The following is a 19,793-nucleotide window of genomic DNA, read 5'->3' on the forward strand; positions in this document are numbered from 1 at the left end:
CGTATTGATGAAGTTCTCACTTGTTTACGGAGAGAGGGCCCCGGTATTTATGCTAAAAGGGTGAAAGGAAAGAGTGTGTGAGAGACACTGGGGATACAGGATCTTCTTCAGTAATGAAACATTGCTTATGAGATTAATTGCAATGTATTGTGTTTTGAACGTCGTCTTCGCTTTATCTCATTCATAAAACAATATCATGGGTATTCGTCCAGCGAACATTACGAAATGAAGCCGCACGAAGGGATGCTTCTCACAAAAAATCCGGCTTTGAGCATCCCTCGTTCCGTACTGAATCGCAACGTAACTTTTACCCGATTTCTTGCCATAGTATTCACGCACAACCCCCTCGATCCATCCGCCCGTCATGAATTAAAGGGAAATAGAGATCTCGCTGAACGGCGTACGCGCGCGTGCGGTCATATAACCGTACACAGAGGCGCGTTTCCAGACCGCTTTCGGGTTGACCTAAGCAGAAAATGGCAAATCTTCGTAGTAGCGGCGAGAAGCCAAAGGCACTGAAAGCTCGCTTACGCTGGTTACCGCGCGGCAAATTGCGCTTGGAGATGTTTTATGCACCACCATGCTCGTCGTAAGCTTTCCCTCTTTCCCTATCGCTTTCTTCATCTCTCTCGCTCTCAACATCGGTTATTCCTGCGGGATACAGAAGAGACGAGTAAAAAGTTGAGAGAAGAGCGCGTGAGAGGGATGCTGACCCGTTTCTCTCCTTTCACTGTTCGTACGCTAGAGACGCGTTGATTTCTAAGACCGGGGCCACATCGCGAGCACCGTGCTTTGTTGCGTTCGTAATTTCTCTTGCCTGCGGCAGAAAGAGCGGAGTGTTCTTGGGCTCGGAAATTGTGGAACAAATTTGGTTATCTCGCTGCAGATTGCGTCGATTGTTCTTAGAGACGTGTTGCGCGAAGACTTTAGTCGAATCCGACATGGTCTGATTAGAACAGCAAGTTGTGTTTAGAAACCGTATACTTGTACAGCAGATTCTTGCGTTTGCGTATGTATATTATAGTAAAGCTCCTTTAGATTTTTTAATTATTTATAGTTACTTACTAATTAACGTTGTTGCTAATTGTTCATTTTTTATAAAAAATATTTTAATGATATAAATGCTTAATTAATTTTCATATATGCTGCTTCTTGCACAAAATCGTGTGTGTATATGTATATAATTAATATCTTATATGTCTGGTGTAAATTTTGGATAGTCCACATTTAATTAATCATTTTTATAACTAATTTTGCAATAATAAACAAGAACAACACATTGAATATAACATATTTATTATACTTAGAATTTACATATTTATTATACTTAGTGCTGATGTAAAATGACACGATAACACGTCGAGCACGTAGCATTCTTGCTCTCGTAATCTCGGTTGCAAGTCGCGAGTTTGGAACTATAAGATTTTCGCGGCTAAGTTACGAAGGCTTCTGACCCCGAGGGGCAAAACGTAGGAGCTGGAGGATATTTAATTTTCCCCGACAGAGGACTGTGCACTGTAGATGTAAAATAAAAGGCGTGAAACGATAATCACGAGTGACGGGGGAGAGAAGACAGGCGCAGACGATAAAAGAGACATAAAGGGATATGCGGGCGCATTCCTAATTTACACTTAAATGCCCATTTCTTTTCTTTGAGCTCTTAAATTCTCCAGAAAATTGCACTTGACTTTCGTAATCGCGAAATAAATTTTAAACAACTATAGTTTCACTATGAACACTTTGAGACATGGAAAAGTTTATATATCGCAAAAAAGCATTAATTTGTAACTCGACTTTTATTAAGAATTACCAGAATTTGATTTTATGCTGTAACTTCAAACTTAAATATACAGTAAAATAAAACTTTGTATATGTGCGAAAGATTATATTTGCAACATTTGTAATTTTCACTTAATGTATTAAGGGGAAACGCCTCTCTTCTTATATAAATATAGTTACATTTTTCATTACAACGATATCGAAACCTGTTACATATACATTTTTACATTACATATACTTATTTTGCAAAATAAATGACGCATCATTTGATATTATTGTTGTACTTTGCATGCGTACATTCCATATTAAAATATTTTGTAAAGAATCGACACGACAAGAGACTACAGACGAATATAAAATAGTCAGTTGTGCTATGATATTTCTCAAGAAAAGTTGCTACTGCAATTTGGCAGAAGGGAAGCCTGAGTTTAGTTAACGTATAATGTTACACGTCGGATCAAAGGATCGAGCTTTATCAAACATTGAATATCCCAAACTTCATATATTCAACGTCTTCCTTTCACGCGGAAGGATCACGTCACTCTAGATGGTTTCCAAAAGGATGCAGAGGGGAATAATTAATGAGAGGAGTGAGAACGTTCTCTCTTGCTGAGGATAACATACGTTTAACGATTCTCCGTTGGGGTTGGAAGTACCGACTCCGATAGCGAGTCGGAAGGGAGGATGCCTTATAGGTGTGCTGGTCGGAGGCACGTACTTCTATAATTGTTGGGGTGGCCCGGAGACAACCTTTAACGGCCATCTCGAACGCCAGCCCCGTAAGCGCGCGGAGACTTAATGCGTTTTTCCAATCCCGTCGTTATACGTGCGTCCCTACCGTCGATTAAACGATACGATTGATGTCGCATCGACTTGAATCATTCGAGAGATTTGAATTATTCGAGGGAATGGTTCTCTGCGGTCAACTAGTGAAATTTTCCTTGAATTTACGGAATTCTTGTTTTATATTGAATTTATGAAGTGTATATGAAAGTTTTAGTTATTTTTTTGCTTGTTTTCGCTTTACATGATATGTACAATATATAATTCAATTATCAAAATATTTGTTCTCGAATTTTACGATTTTCTGCTATCTCTCCGGTAAATTTTAAACTCTTTGTGAAAAGAGTTTTTCATATCTAGCCACATCTCAAAAGTACTATCCAATTAAAAAGTACTGTATCATTTGGAGTAAGTGGTATTCCGAATTGTAATTTACAAAATTTAATTAATATATTATACATAGGATACATTATATTATAGTATAGGATACATTTCTCTCTTTAAAAGATATCTTACAATTTGAATGCTGTTAAACAAAGAGAATGCTGAAATATTTATGATAAAGTTAAGATGATAACGAAAAGATATTCTTAGCAAAATTTGTAGTATGCTTGAGTATATCTTTTTACATGACCGCGATAACGACGCGTTAATTGCGAGTCCACAAAATCCGCGGAAGTTAAATCCGTTTATTATCGCGATTTAATAGGCGATGTTGTAAACCACGGAATTGTAATACCCTGTTTGTAATGCTGACGTGTACATACGCACCAGGCCGTGACTAATTTCAGATTACGCTAAAATTTTGGTGTAACGATGCGGTAATTTACTTATCGGAACAGCCATGTGCTTGATCGGCCAACAATTGACGACGACATCGATAGAACGGAATATTTATATGCGAAGTGATAATATTTAATGTTTATGTAGATATAACGTTGCACATTATACGTGTTTGTGCAGTAGTGTTGTAACAATGAGCAGTCAAAACGATCATCGGGGCATTACACGCGTACGCGACCACGCAAGTTACTGTTGAATTTGAAATATTTCCGGCAACAATGGGAGATGACAGCTGAAACAATCGGAAGCGAACATCGCTTTTTAAAGCGAATCAGGCGGCAGTACACAGGGGTTAATGATGAACGAGATAATTGATCAAATAAATGGATAGTCAGATACCGATTAACCGAAGAGACGATTAATCGCGCTACCGACTAATTGCCGTCAGTTGATGAATTGAGATCAGATTTGATCGCTCTTTTGCAGTCGCTCTGTTTCGATTTCAACATGCGTTATGCAAATAAGCGCAGTAGTATAATGTTATGTAAAAACGAATGGCGAAGTCGGCAACTGAGCAGTATTATCGATTTTATTTCTTATCGAATCTCTTAATTGAAGAAATTGATGTAACAATAATTTTTATTTTTTTGGAGGCTACAGTTTTCCACAGTTTTCGCAATGATTAAATTTTTGATTTATATCAATGCAAAACGCTTCTGAGAGAGTATAGGTGCTATTGGGATAATCGTATCAATTATTCGAATCGGCAAATCAATGGCCGGATTTCGAGCTGGATAGAAACTAATCAGGCATTCACTTTGCTTGCAGATCTCTTGGATACGTAAGAGGGATTTGCATATCCTGACGTCATCGACTCACGCTTACACGGGAGACGCAAGATTTTCCGTTAAGCATCCTGAGGTATCCGACGAATGGACGCTGAAGATTGCTTACGTTCAAATGCGGGACGCCGGGGTTTACGAATGCCAGGTTAACACCGAGCCCAAAATGAACTTAGCCTTCATGTTAAAAGTTGAAGGTAAAATCAAGATTGCAAAGCTTTTAAGGATCTGCCAGATAACTCTTTCATGGATCGTTTAATTAAAAAGAAATATATATATATAAATTTTTTAATAAATCGCTTCACTAAAAGGTTTCTTTTCGCAAAGCAGAGCCAGAAAGAAAAAACTATTAGAATTGTATTTAAAAAGATATTTTAATTATACTTATATATGTTGCACTAATAAACTTTTTAAAATGTTTATTCTAACGATATATTATGTTACATTATATTGCATTACGTTGTATTACGTTATATATTAAATTACGTTATTATTATGTTCCAATTTTAAATACATATTTAAGTGATTGATTATTGCAGTATACTAACAATAAGCCATATTAAGTTTCATATTGAATTTTGAATTATTAAACTATTAAACTCAATACATCAAACGAGACTATGAAAGAGTTAAGTTTGATCTCGTATATATAATGACTTCATGCTGCTGTAAATATGTTGCGTAACTTATGATAGACGACAGCATACCTGAACGCTTTCATGAGTGTCTATCACCTGATTGATCAGGAAAGACACTATTGGACATTTAAGTACGCACCAGCATGATCAAAGTAATTAACGCTTTCGCTTGCATGTCTGCCATGTAAAAAGTATCCTAAAATATCGATTAGTTTTGTTGCATCTATTTCTAATCGAATAACTGCATAATATCACAATTATTTTAATTGCCAGAGCACGTATCGATTTCGTCTCTGAATACGTAAAGCATCTAGATGCACATGCAATCGCTAATAAATAAGAAGATATTCCGACAATTAAAATTTTTCCATTAAAAGAATCTATGTCGGCCCGGTTTCTGATACCAAATACATAAATATGAGGATTACAGAATCTGTCATCCAAATAATATCCTGCTATATTCGGACGGTATATAAATGTTTGCCGACGTTTCTAAATTGTTTGCGCATTAATTGATTTAATCTGGGAAATTCGGTGTTGGCGTTCGAACACCGGTGCATGATTCCAAGCACCTTTAAATAGGAATCGGTGGAAGTTACACTTTAACATATCGAACTCAGTCAGTATTATCAGAGACATATCAACTAAGAGACTAATCAACCCTTCAGTGATACCGAGGCAAGATTCTTGAAGATTCTAGCTACTAAACTAGGAGTTGATATTTCCATCACTTGAACGATACACAAAAATTGATAATGAGACAAAGGACGGAAAGCGATAAACGACTTCGTTGATAACATTTCCTGTTCAATACTTCACAGGCATACGAGGCCGATATATGTACATACAGTATACATACAATGTAAAGGCAGCGCTTTCGACGTTAGTTCAATTCTCAGCCCCAGAAACAATAGATCTCGACGAAATCGATTAACTCGATATCTTTTCTGTCCTCCCATTCCAGAAAGTGCCCCTGTCCCTGCCATCACCACACCGAACGCCATTCACCGGACGTTCAACTCAGGTTAGACTCACGCAAAAGCAGACTCCTTTTCCAAGCTGTTGAATTTTGTCTAGCGGCCTAGAAATTTTGTTGCGTTCTTTAGTTACGCGCCACACGGGTGCATGGATATTTTTTTGCATATACAGCACAACTTCACGGCTAGACCTTCAGTGAGTAGTTTTGTTCGCCAATGAGTTGAGGTCGCAACGCGAGAGAGAGAGAGAGACAGAGACAGAGAGCCCGAAACCGACTCCTCGTTTAGGCGTTACATGAAACGTTCGAAACAGTGGGCGAATATTTTTTTTGCAAATAACTGATGTTAACGCGTGCTAATTTTCCGCCGTAATATCGTCCGCCGTAAATATTCCGTGCGTTTTATGTTCGGCGAACCGCACGTGTACGAGAATCGCTTTTGGAACCATGAGAATTGGATACGAGGGTAACACGAAAGTATTCTGGGCAAAATTCGAACGGCCTCAACTTATTTAGACTTGTAGATTTCATAGTTATCAATTAGTGATAGTTTATCGATGCAAAACACTTCGTACCTACCTATTAGATATGCATCAGAAGATTAGTGATTCTCTTCGCTAATATCGATCCCTGGTAGATATTATAATTTTGCATGACTCTTATTTTATGACTCATATTTTTTAAGAGAATTCTAGTCTAGACTAGACTAATCTCATTGTACATATCTTATAATTTTGATGCACTCTTTTCTTTCCTGTATTTCTTTATCTTGGAATATTGTCTTAACAATTAGCAAATGTGATCTACATACATATTTATATATTAATCCCTGACATTTCTAATTGGTTACTGCGCAACAAAAAATCTTAATTGTATTTTAAATTATTTCATGGATTAAAATCGCGCGCGAAATATCGTTGATTCTGATTTGGAGAATTGATTTCCGGGATTATTAATTAAAAGCTCGATGCGTCATTTATATAAAGCATGAGATACCACTTTGTTATAGCATATATACATATAATCAATCATCAATTACGTAACAGAACGAGTAGAAAAATATCCTGTGAAATTTCAGGTTACGCAAACAAACCAGTACCGCCAGCAACGTCACTCAATATTAAGATAAAGCACATAATTTGATGTTCTGCCAAGCCGGTCCTAGCTCGTTAATTAACGCAAATAGTCACTGCGAAACTTGCGGGATATTCAAACGATACGGTTCCGAATGTGTGTTGCAGCTGCTCAGGCGACGATCCTGGGGCCGGAAGACGTCTACGTGAAGAAGGGTAGCACGATAAGCCTCACGTGCGAAGTTAATGTACGAAGTAACCCTCCCAGCAGCGTTTCGTGGCATCACGGGGGTGCCGTGGTGGATTTCGACAGTCCCAGGTACAAGCCGCGCTTTCGAATCGAGTTGACAATTTCAACCTCTGCATCCTCTCGGTTCTTTCCGCGTGCATACGTGTGTTATACACGTTTCCGTTCGATCGCAGATGTTACCGCTACCATCGCACAAACGATCGAGATCTCGACGATGCCTCGCATATTCCACCGCTTCGAACGAGAGGAGAGGCTTGGGCTGGTTTTTCAGGTCACTAGTTTGCGTTTTCCGTCGATCGAGCGGAAAACGTTGTCGTATGCCGTCCTTTAATCCTTTGGTAGCGCGCAGTTAGTCTGGAAAGGGATCATCAAGAGTCGAAAAAGCAAACGACGGCTTTATACGATCATTTTGCCCGGAATTATTCCCGATAATTTACGCATTTTAGGTGGAAACTAAAAACACCCTGTTTTTTCTCCTCTTTCTCTCTGCAGCGTCGATGTTATTTGCATTGAGCGCGTTTGCGTTGCATTACGTTAACTGTTAATTAAACGCTGAAAATAAAAACGTGAAATGTTTGCTTCAACGGTGAAATTGTTCGCAATTATCGTGCCTTTGGTATTTCTCTCCGCTTTCAATATCGCGATAAATTATCTCGCGAATCGGTTCTTTTATTTATCGTACGCTTGTCAGATTGTACGTTGACAAACGCTCGGCGGCGTACACAGTTGTGACGTAAAACGTAAACGCCCGTCGCCGTACGTACATTTGCTGAACATTGCGCGAGCGCGTCGGTTGCTGACGTTTTGTTCCGTAAAGCGCGTCTTCTCCCTGCAGAGAGAACTAATGACAAAGTAGCGATGTGTGTGACGAGAACGGCGCCAAAGTATCTGTGATAATTCAGTGTTCCACCGCAGGGGTGGAGTTTCCCTGGAGACGGAGAAAACGGATACCGGCACGACGAGCAGACTACTGGTGACACAGGCCAGATTGACCGACAGCGGAAATTACACCTGCATCCCCAGCAATGCAAACCTAGCGAGCGTAATGGTCCACGTGCTGAATGGTAAGCGATTTCTTTTTTCTACGGGGCGGACTTATCCGGCGGCCCATCATCCCTCACCTCGCGACGTAACCGGCGGCGGCAGCGGTGGCGGCGACCGGATATTCGGATACTCGGGCTCTGCTTTAATGACATATCGCAATGGAAATGTCTGAATATCCGTGGTTGAAATTTTCAGATAACCCGCCGCTGGGAACCTCCATATATCACGAGAATTATCTACCAAGCCGGTTCCGCACCGCGCGATAAGTTGCTAAGTTTTCATCCGATGCAAATGTGCCGCATATACGCGACGAGTTTTCGAACTTGCAGAAAAAGTGCGACGAATTCAATAATTACTTGTGTTGAGATACCTCCTGCATCGGGCATGTATAGTCTTTTTATTCAGGAAGATTCATCGGAGGTTACATAGGAAGATGGGAATACAACGCGAATTGAATCACCTCGGTACTTGTACGAAACCGCAGAACGTTTAAATTGAAAGTTTATAGGTTCTACCTTAGAAATCAATTAGTTTCTATTCAGCAAACATGACGACGTGCCGTTTGCAAACCGTTCGTGACTTGCGTTCAATAAACAAAGTCAGAGACAAGTTCCCGACAGTTTGCGCGTTTTACGTTACAATCTAATTCGTGCAGGTAAACCAATCAGATATGATAGAAACATTGCTGTTTTATCTTCAAATTTAATTTTCGCATTATTGAGTAGTTTTCGATCTTTCTTACTATCTATTATTTTCAATAGTGTCCAATGGTATAAGGTTTATGGTTTTTTCTCAGTTGTACAAATTGTGTAAAATGTTTCTCGCGCCATGTGACCCGATATACTATCGCTATGGCTCGATTTTTCTTTCAGTTATGTAATTTCTTTTTTTTTTGCTTCTTTTATGCGACGGAAAAGCACGCACGGGTTGAGTCAAGCCGTTGCGTCATATGCACCCCCTTCGATAAACGTCGCGTGCACACTCAGGAAACATCGCATGCAAGAAAATCCCCAAGCACCAGCGTATAAACATTTCTGTGTCGGCATTCTTATAATGTCGCGTTTGCACGTTCGTATCACGCAAGTCGATTCAAGTTTGCGGCTAACCGCTTGTTTTCGATTAGTTGAAAAGTTCGAATTAGATTTACGTGTGATATCCATTTTAGCATGCAATACATTGAAAAACATGCGATACCTAATTCCGCACAAGTTTATCCAATTAAATATACATTTACGCAATGTAATGCGTATTTCTGAAATATTAGGTATAATTCAAATGTAGATATAATACATTTTCACATCACCATTTATCTCTTCTGACTTGTAAAAATAGACATATGGAGTACATTGTAGTTCTTTTAATTATATAATAATTATTCAATGCATTATTATTCACAGAGTTTTCTTATTCATTTATCATAATATAGAAAATATTAACTTTTTCCTGTACTGTGTTTTAAAACAAACATCAGTCGTTTTAATTACTGAAAATACTTTAATGTTTATAAAATGTTTACTATTGTTCAATGGTTTGTTTGTGTATATATATTGGTTTAGCCTTTACTATACATTCAATTGTATGCTACGTATCTCTAAATTGCTATATCCTTTCTTTTTCAATATCCTGTATTTTTTTACGAAATTGAAAAACTAGAGTTTAGCAATCTTCTTTACGCTATCTAGTTTAAAAAATCTACGCATCAATTTTGTCATTGTCACATTGTTCCTTTTAAAGAAATCTGTTCAATAGTAGATACCTTGTATCAGAGGTGGCAGAATTTTGTAGTAGCTTTCGGATTATATTTGCGCGGCCGGCAAATTTCGCATGAATAAACGTTCACATATTCGCGACGCAAGTTTGGCGACAGGAAGCCAAGCTTCTGAAGTATGACAGTCGAAAGGGACGATGCGCGTTCATTCATCAAGTATCGAAATCCCCCGTCATAAAGTTTGACAGGCTCGTATATTGGAGTCGCAGCAAGTACTCGGCGCCGCACGCATACTCTCGCTTTTGATCTATTGTCAGCCGGCAGCGCTCGCGATAACACATGTAATATCTTGTTCGGCAAGTTCACCAATCCAGACTGTCAATCATTGCGAGTTTACTATCCTGGCACGCGTCTCGCGAAACTCGTGCTGCAGCTGCAGCTGCAGCTGTTCGAAGTCAATAACTTTTACGCATTTTGCACCGTAATCAAAGTCCAGATTCAACTTTAACAAAGTTTTACTATTTATTGACAATTTTTTCCAATAACAATGTAATATAACGTAATTCTCGAGGGTATACCAGGTGCTTTCGAGTTAACGCCCAAGTCTAACACAATTTATCGAATAATTTAGAATCGATTTTTTCTTAACTAAAATATTATAGAAGCAGTAGTTATTGAGTTAGTTGGATAACTACCAGAGATAATTGAATAAAACGATTTTGAAACTTTGGAGTTATTTATAACTTTAAAAAATCTTGTGTCTCTTAGTAAATTGCAAATAAAGTTGTTCAAATTTTAATTTTTAAAATACTTACTTTTATATAAAACTGTTTTTAAAATTAATCATTGCAAGAACTTGGTATGCTATAATAAAATAATTATAATTAGACCTATGGAATCGTTAATGCGTGTGAAAATAGAATTGCTTAGTGAAAATGATCATTATTCATATTAAATGCATGATTGTTAATTTTTTCATTTTATTCACACATGTATCCTCGTAAATTACTTAACGTTCAGTAAGAAAAGATTGCATCGATATTCTGCAACTTTTGTTTTGCTTCATCCGACGCGCGTGCATCCTGACGAGAAAGCAAAACAATAAATGTACAAATACCATCAATTTTTGCCCACCCCCTAATTAAATTAATGTTTTCGGATTCAAGCAATCCACGCTCGACGACTACAAAAATCAACAAATCTCTTCGGCAACCAGGCAACGGACCGCCCACCGTGTACACCGCGCATTTGCACGGCAATCGAATTGCAGAACTTAACAAGCTTTCTTCAACGTTTCCACGGTTTCCGCGCAACCCTCGCTTTGTCCGCCTCGCTCGCCCGCGGCGCGGCTCACCACCCTCAGGCCATCGAGACATCGATCGTGCCCACTTTCGTCCGGAAATGCCCGCCGGTAAACGCGCGCCTTGCTCGCGAAGCGGCCGCTTCCGGTGCCGGATGAAAATTAATGCGGCACAGTTCGTCTGCATAATTAATTTACAGGGCGCACCCGGTCGCGGCGGTCGGCGCATTGGCCATCCACGTTATTTCAAACACAGCTGATTACTCTGCAAAATTGACCGCAAATTTCAATTATTTCCCGATAAACCCATACGCGCGACCCCGGGGCTATCCGTTCCGGGCACGTACTATCTGCGCATTAACGCAATTACGCACGTCGACCCTGCCGCCGCCGATGCCACCCGCTGCCGCTGCCGCCGCCACCACCGCCGCCACCACCGCCGTCAACATTTCAAGCGTCGGGGATCCGTGTCATTTTTCGATAACGGACCAGGTAAACGCGTCGGCATAACAGTAACTCCTCTCAATGAGATTTTCAATTTGCTCGTAAATTGCGGCCTTTCCGGGGGGACCGATTGGACGAGCGACCGGTTACTGTTCCGTTATGTTACCGTCGCCGCCGCCACCGCCGCCGCGTATCCGTGATTATCTTTATTGCTGCCGAATGTTACGCGCAACAGCGATACCGCGCGTCGCCGTCGTAGAACGCGAAATTGTTGTTTCACGCCCGAATGTAACGCCCGCCGTAGCTGCCGTTATTGCTGAATGAAACGATATTTCGTTCGCGACCCCCTGCCACCGCCGCACACACGCTTTCACACCCTAACGTATTCCGCGTACGTTAAACGCGTTATTTCTTTCCGCCGTAACGCGAAACTTTACAGTCGCGTGTAAAAGTCGAACCTAGCTTTCGAAAATCCATTGCGAACATCTGTGAGGCCGTGCGAAATAGAGCATAAGCGATATTGCTGGAAAATATAGAGAAACGCATTTCGATCTTGACTGCAATAGAGATTTAAAAATGTAAAACTTATAATTTATTAAGAAGAAACGTTTATAAGAGACGATTTGAAGTCAGAAATTTTCTAATAACGTAAATAGGAAAAATAACATATAGCTAAGATTCAACTGTTATCAGTACGCCAAAGGGAAAAGTATAAGTTAGTTTTTTTTTAGTATTTTGAGATTTGAGACATTAGTACTTGAGAGATTTTCTAGAATTTATTGATAGTTTAATTTGCACTTCCTTTTTTTATTTACTCTCCTTTTGTATTTATTCTCCTTTTTTCTTACCTTATTATGTACTCTTTAATGCATTGTGTAATCTCGTAAGTCTTCGTAAGTTTGTTACAATTTGTGTTATTTACCACTGTATGTTGCGTATATAACAATGACTGCGTTAAAGATCAATTTTGAGAGAAAATGTGATCTTACTCTTCATTACATTTTATTTTCTCAGCTATTTCATCTAGGACCTGGTTGCGAGATTGCCGTTAGGCTAGAAACTTCCTGCTTGGCGTTTAACGCGTTATACGAGCGATTAACCTAGATTGTGAATCTAATTAGAGGTGCGCAATTAAACTCTTGCGTTATGTAGCTTCTCCGAGATTAATATTCAATGCAACGAGTCTGTGACGCGATTTATTTAGAATTAACTATTAATATACTTAATCCAATTTGCTTCAACTTCCGGTAACTATTTTCTATTGTACCACTCGTAACACAAAGCAATTAACGAACTAGTTAATGATATGTTATTAATTGCAGCAAGATCAGATAAATAGAAATATGTCAAAATGTAGTTTATATATAATATATATAAAATACATTTGACTTTTAAGAGATTTTCTAGACAATTAATATAATTTATTAAAGAAATTTTACTTACTCTATTACTAATACACGATTTTGAGATTCGTTAAAATTACTTGCGGCATTTTCAATATGCGATCGCATTATTTTGACGAACTAATGATGGTTTGCGTATTTCTGTTACAGGTGAACATCCGGCGGCGATGCAGCATGGCGGTAGTTGTGGCGTGGCTCCGACGATTCTACTTGCCAGTATCACGCTCGTGGTCGCGAACCTATTTAGGTGAGCAGCCGCATTGTGAGCCGCGCATCCTGAACAAAAAAAGTAAGAGAAAAAAAAGAAAAAGAAAGTCAAACGTTCGAAACAACGTCCAGTGTGAACACGGTGGTCGCGTGAAAATGAGTGAAACGGGGCTCGGAAAAATCGCCCGGCCGACCGCGACCGATCGCTTTAAATTCGCGTGTCAGTGAAAAGGGACGGAACACGCTGCGCGTATCCGTTCCATCGAGTGCTCGGAAGCGACGACAAGAGAATCACAGTGCGGGTCGAAGTGCAGTGGACCAAAGCTCTGTGAAGCAGTGACGCAGTGACATGGCGGACGAGCTTTAGCACGTACGTTTTTAACACGAAAATCTTATCTCAGACTCTACCCTTCTTTTGTACGGAATCGTCGTCGTGTTAAATGCGTCTCGGCGAGAAGTGCCGGACGATGATCCTATCCGCGACACCCTCGACGAGGTCATTGGTCGAACGTGTCATGAGCGTTCGCCAGAGAGATCCTCTTGCGCTTCTTGCTGCTTTTTGTATTATTATGTCGACATGTTAAATGTGGCTCAACGAATTCACGTGGACTCGTCTCAGTGATGAAGGAACTGTTGTTGAGATTTCGTTACGAGGAAGCTCTGTTAAGGTTTGTATTTTGACTAACTAAAGGACAGGCCTCGTAATATACTTTACGTAATGACGATCGACAGAACGACAAGCTGTGCTCGGCAGAGAGTCGGATTGATCGCACGATCTGCCGCGATTGCCAATGTTTCCGAATCCAGCATCGATGGCTGGCTCCGTTCGATGGTTACGAGATAATTATTGAATGAAATCGAAATTTATAATCTAACGATTGTCAACTAGTTGCGTAATAATGATGGGATAGTTAAGATTCTTGTACATAAAACAAGGAACGAATAAACGTGTAGAGTTCGCCACGATCTTGTTGTACAGTACAATGCACGTGCGAGAATTGTCACGTAATTAATTATCGTTTTACATCATTTGATCTGGGCAATATTGTATATATAGCTTGCAGCATCGGTTATAATATGTACGAGGAAAATTCTAATTTAATTTTGCATATTTCAGATATTTCAGCATCTTGATCGTGCCAGATATTTTTTTCATATTTTTCAGATTATTTGTGTCATTAGTTTTGCCTGGGCTCATTCGTTTAATCTTTAACAAACGTGTAATTGTTGAGAAACAGTTGCAATGTACGAAATTAATAATTGATGCAAGAATGATGCACTAATGTTATTTCTGTAAAGGACTATAAGAATAATTTGCCACGGAAATAATATAAATTAGATTATATTTTTTTTATATAATACGGCAGAATATTTTTGTTCTGTCGTATTTGTTGCATTCATACTACAAAATATAATTTTCGTTCTCAATGGAAATTGAAATGTTTGTAAGTTCGTTAATCAAAACAAGTTTTTGATAGAATTGCAAAATTGTGCATATTTATATAATTAAATTTTTTATTTAGCTGGCAGCTGAAAATAAAAGTTTAATTTAGTATTGTTATAAATTTAAAGTTATATGATATTTCACGAGATTTACGTTATACAAGTATGATAGGTATTTGTTCTGTTATTTAATTTAGAACAATCTAAATTTTTTTAAAAGAATATTTGAAATACAAATATAGTTTTGATGAAAATTATTATCTTACAGGAAAGAAAATATTGACGTGCAAGACTAAAACTTTTGGCATAACATATTTCGAAACAATCAAATGTGTTTCAATGTTTAAATTTCATTAACTAATTGCGTGATTATTTTCAATTACGTTGAACACAGGAAAAAGGTGTCAGAAGAGTGGTTTCAGTATACGGGATTATCATTCCATAAAAGAGAATGAAAAAATAACGAGAACTGAATACACTTTAGTGATAGTAGGTGATAAATAGGTCTATTCTCGATATGTTTCTGTTTGTTTATTGCATATAGAAATGTTTAATGTTGAAGAATAACTCTTAAATGCGTATCTTGTTTTGTCATTCAAATAATCAAAACGCAATTTGCATATCGAAGCAATGTTTCTCCTCCAAGCATATAATATTTTACTTCTAAAAATTTATTCAACTCGTGTTACGGTGAATGAGAATATCAGAATGATTTTTTCAGAGATCAAAACGCTGCAAAATGAACTTTCTGATCAATCAAAATATAATGAAACGGACATCAACTATTATGGATAATGGACGTTACATTAAAATATGATACACATGAAGCTCGTGTATAGATAAGTGGATATGAAAAAGTAATACATACATATATTTAACTAGGTCAGTAATAAGCGTTCGTTGTGTATCGTGATGATATTACGTCGATATGCGGAAAGTATAATTCGGAAGATCAAAGTGTAAGTATATAAGAGAAACAAAAGTCCCTTTGTAGAAATAACAAAAAGTCATTTCTCTTGTGCCATATAGTAGCTCATTTACATTCTCCATAAGGTGTTGATATTTGACATAGTTAAATTATTATTATTGTTATTGTTAAATTGGTCAATTGTATATACATTACAGACACCATATAAATATATGAAATTTTAGATTTTATATCTTTATATCATTTATTTATATTGTTTCTCGTTCATACATGTAAGAAATTAATAATTTTCTAAATATTCAAATTATTTATGAGAAAAATGGAGTAAATTATTTATTATATTTCGCAAATAAATCAAATAACTTTGTATATAACCATCACGATTTTATACTGTTAAAACTCTGGATTCGGTAATTAATAAAACACGGAATAAAATTCCGTATTTCAACGAAAGTTTATAATAGCAAGTATAATGTGAGTTACATTATAACATTAAATTGCTAACAAAGTTTGATCAAATTTATCTTCTTGCGTATTTTAAGAAATCAATTAAATCTTAATTATTTAATTGATATTTAATTTGATTATCATTTATGATTTTTCATAAATTAATATTTATGATTTTTTACATAATTAATTTCTTCTAAATAAAGTCGTTTTTACGAGAAGAAAGAATACGAGGGAAAAAACAAGACCCTAGATCTGATGATTAAATAATCCAATGCACGTAATATAGGATATAGGGATAAATCATTAGGTAATAGGTTTATTACGACGTATAATATAACATGAGTAAAGAGATATATCATAATGATTAACATGTTAAGATACGATTTATCTTAGAAATCATAGATTTTTTATAACGTTGTAGCTTGAAAACGCAAGATCTGTCTGCCGGTAAAGATTCTTCGAACATTCCTGGCTATCTTAGACGGAGTCAAATCGGAGGAGAAATGTCGCGGTGTTATATCATTTTACATATAATTTGTAGTATAACTTACGTTGCTAAATGAATGACAAATCCGTTTGTCAAATGATGGTACTCTGAATGGAGTTGCGAATGCAATATAATGGTAAATATAATACAATAGCGCGAGGAAAGTGATTAAGATGATCACATAAAAAATTAAGTGAGGTTTGTTTTTTATAAATAAAAAATTATTTTCACCGATTGGTATATGTAAAATCAAAATATTTAATCAAACTCGATTCAATCAAAATTTATATTCGCGATGCTTCTTGTTTTATCGTTTTATGACAAATTTTGCTGTGATTTTTTACAGCGAATACGGCTCAATTAGAAAATTTGAATACATTTCTATACGTAACAAAAGATAGAGGAAAAGATGGAAGAGAGTGAAAGAGAAAGTGATCAAACAGAAAAATATCGAGAGTACTATACCTGTTTGTGAATTAGATAACTAATATCTGCGCGCGATTCGTATACTTGCGGAATGTTGCACATTACATAGTTAAGATTAGATCGTATTGTACATAAAATTCATAATCCATAATGTATCATGTTATAAGGGTACTTAAGCATAAATCAAAAAAACAGGATTAAAGCGGAAGGCGATATAGAATATTATATTGTAAAAATATCCATCGACGTGAATACACTGTTTCAATAAATGTAATGATGATACAAAAAAAACGGACTTTTTTCTTGTTTCTCCTATTCGGCATTTTTTTCAAGTACACTTACTTGCTTTACATAACATGAGCAGAAATTATGATAACAGCGTATTTTGCAAGTTTAGCGCAACGTTGCCTCCACTTTTTAGCAGTAGATATTTTAGCAAAGCGAAGTTCATTCTAAATTTTTATTGACTCGGACGAAAATGAGAGTCAGAGTGGACAGCATTATGAAACACAATTTAAATTAAAAATTTCGTATTTAAATGAAGAGAGCAAATATTCTGAAAAAAATATACTTCGGAATAATGTCAACTATAGGTATGTTTTCAGAATTTTCTCTTTCTTTGTTTAAGCGAGGAATTTGAATTCGGTACTATAATCCTGTATTTACCTTAGATGTTATTTTTCTCTGAACTAACGTATATTCTGTAAATTGTATTATGTATATATTGTGTACAGTGCTTTTACGATATACAATAGATATATTTTTTCATTTAACGCCCCTTTTTTAATTAGATACGAAAACAGTTGGTTTTAATTGATACGCGGTCCATAGTACTGATTACTGATCTTCCTGATGCGTTGCACGTGTTCACTGTGTCCCATTTGTACGTGAGAATAGAGGACTCGAAAAAACAGTATCCATACGCACATTCTATTAGCGTAAAACGCATTACGTGCGCATGGTAAGCTCCTCTTATTTACCGTATGCGTGTGCGGCTGTTTCCAAATTGGTGGTGATAAAATTAACGAAATTGCAAAAATATTTATAATGAAGCCACAGGTCATCCTTAATTCCTTTAATGGCTTTCGGACTAATTGCATGAACCAAATTGCAACTTTAATGTAATATCGCGCGATAAATCAAGAGAAATTGAAATAAAATGGCAGACATTATACTACACTAAAGTACTTAAACGTTAATTTACCGCTACGCGAAACGTAATATATAGCAATTTATAATTTATAATATATAAATGACACAAAGCAATTATTAAATATTTCAATTAAAAAGTTAAATAAATGATTCCTATATTTGTAATCTCTGGTCATCTGCATTAAAGTTTGAGCTTTGACTATTTAAAATTAATCATTTATTTTTAAAATTCACTTCTTCAAACATTAAAAATAATGTCTCTTCGTTATTATATATTTGTAATCTTATACATATTTGTAATGTGTTTAAATTGATATTAATTAAAAAGAAATGCTCTACATAATATATTCGTTATTTTTAATAAGATACTTGAAGGGTGGGGATGACACGCGGGATCGCAGGCGCCGAACTGCCATCGAGCGACTTCCGGTCATTCGAGAGCAGTGAATTCGTGCATTGTCCCGCAATTTTTCTTTCTCGGCGCACGTGTGCGATGTTTCACGCCGGGGGGCTGCGGGTTGGGCAGAGAGGGAAAACTGCAGCATAGTTAAATGCGATACGCGCGCGGTAAGCCCCGGCCATCTACTACGTGTACCCGGCTGTTTCCAACTTCGCCGCCGCGACAATTAACGAACGGGCCGGCGAGCTGTCGCGCAATTCGCCCGAATTCGCCATCGGTGCTGCGAGCATTGTGCCAGCGAGCGTCAAAATGAGACAGTAGAAAAATTTCCGAAATCGAATGTACCAGGCAACCGAAGGCAGTCCCAGGTAAATCGACGGGCACCGAGATTGGCGAAGAAGGAAAATGCGCTTGCGAAGCAACCCTGATAAAGCAAGTACTTGCGAAAGGCAAACTCGATATTCGACGTATGTCATGGAGTATGTCATCGTTATTTTTTTTCACGCTACGTGCGATTATACGGATGGATATACTAGACGGACGTGCCCGTCCACTCGACATTTCGCATTCACGGAGATAATTCTGATTGATAGCTCCATCTCTCCTGTAGCATCGCTGGAATCGTTTCTCAGTTAATAAATTTTTCATCTATCGAATTGCATTTATTATACGAGAAATTGTTTAATGTGCTTTACTACTTTTCTCAGAAATCATGGAATTTTGTTAAACTGTCAGCGTGCTATATACGATATTATCCGTTTACGATCCATAAATATCTCGCATGACGCACAAGTCTAATGTCCTTTTCCTCGGATTACTACAGGTGTCAGTTTACGGTTAAAATTTCAGCATATCCGTTCCGATACAAGAGCAGTATTTCACACGGCGCGTTTTAGTTCCCGCATTTATAGTGTTCCATAAAGGTGCGCAAGAAGCATACATCACCATGACCTACACGCGCGAACATAAACGGCTTTTCCTGACAAAGACAAACTACCGGGCGTATTACCACGAAAAGAACAAGGACACGTGACGGTGGATTCGCGTTTCTTCTTTGGCAACGCGCGATTGCAGTCCGTCTACGTCAGGGCGGGTATTTACGTCGGCATTGACACGAGATTGCGCAGCAGCAGCTAATCTCCGCTGCAGCCTGCGCGGAAAAAAATTATTCTGTCAATAAAAACTGTTTACCATCTTGCCCTGGATAACGCGCGATTCAATTTCAATTTCATTGTAACGAATAACCCGGATCTTCCCCGTTTCCCGTTGAGTTCTCT

General features: G+C 37.6%; 1 protein-coding gene across 2 annotated transcripts in view; it reads left to right on the top strand.

Annotated features, from left to right (window-relative positions):
* LOC105282418 (basement membrane-specific heparan sulfate proteoglycan core protein) overlaps positions 1-17,255 on the top strand; it is a 171,397-nt gene extending 154,142 nt beyond the window's left edge. Inside the window, exons 4-8 of one of the 2 annotated variants that reach the window (XM_011344361.3) lie at positions 4,174-4,384; positions 5,790-5,849; positions 7,043-7,193; positions 8,040-8,188; positions 13,174-17,255. In XM_011344361.3, coding sequence (XP_011342663.1) covers positions 4,174-4,384; positions 5,790-5,849; positions 7,043-7,193; positions 8,040-8,188; positions 13,174-13,274 — 672 coding nt within the window. In that variant the 3' untranslated portion in view covers positions 13,275-17,255. The remainder of the gene's footprint in view (positions 1-4,173; positions 4,385-5,789; positions 5,850-7,042; positions 7,194-8,039; positions 8,189-13,173) is intronic. The other variant, XM_011344362.3, reaches the window with a different exon arrangement.
* Positions 17,256-19,793: the final 2,538 nt, after the last annotated feature.

Source organism: Ooceraea biroi, chromosome 7 (assembly GCF_003672135.1).
Source record: "Ooceraea biroi isolate clonal line C1 chromosome 7, Obir_v5.4, whole genome shotgun sequence".
In the NCBI taxonomy this organism is placed as follows: Eukaryota; Metazoa; Arthropoda; class Insecta; order Hymenoptera; family Formicidae; genus Ooceraea; species Ooceraea biroi.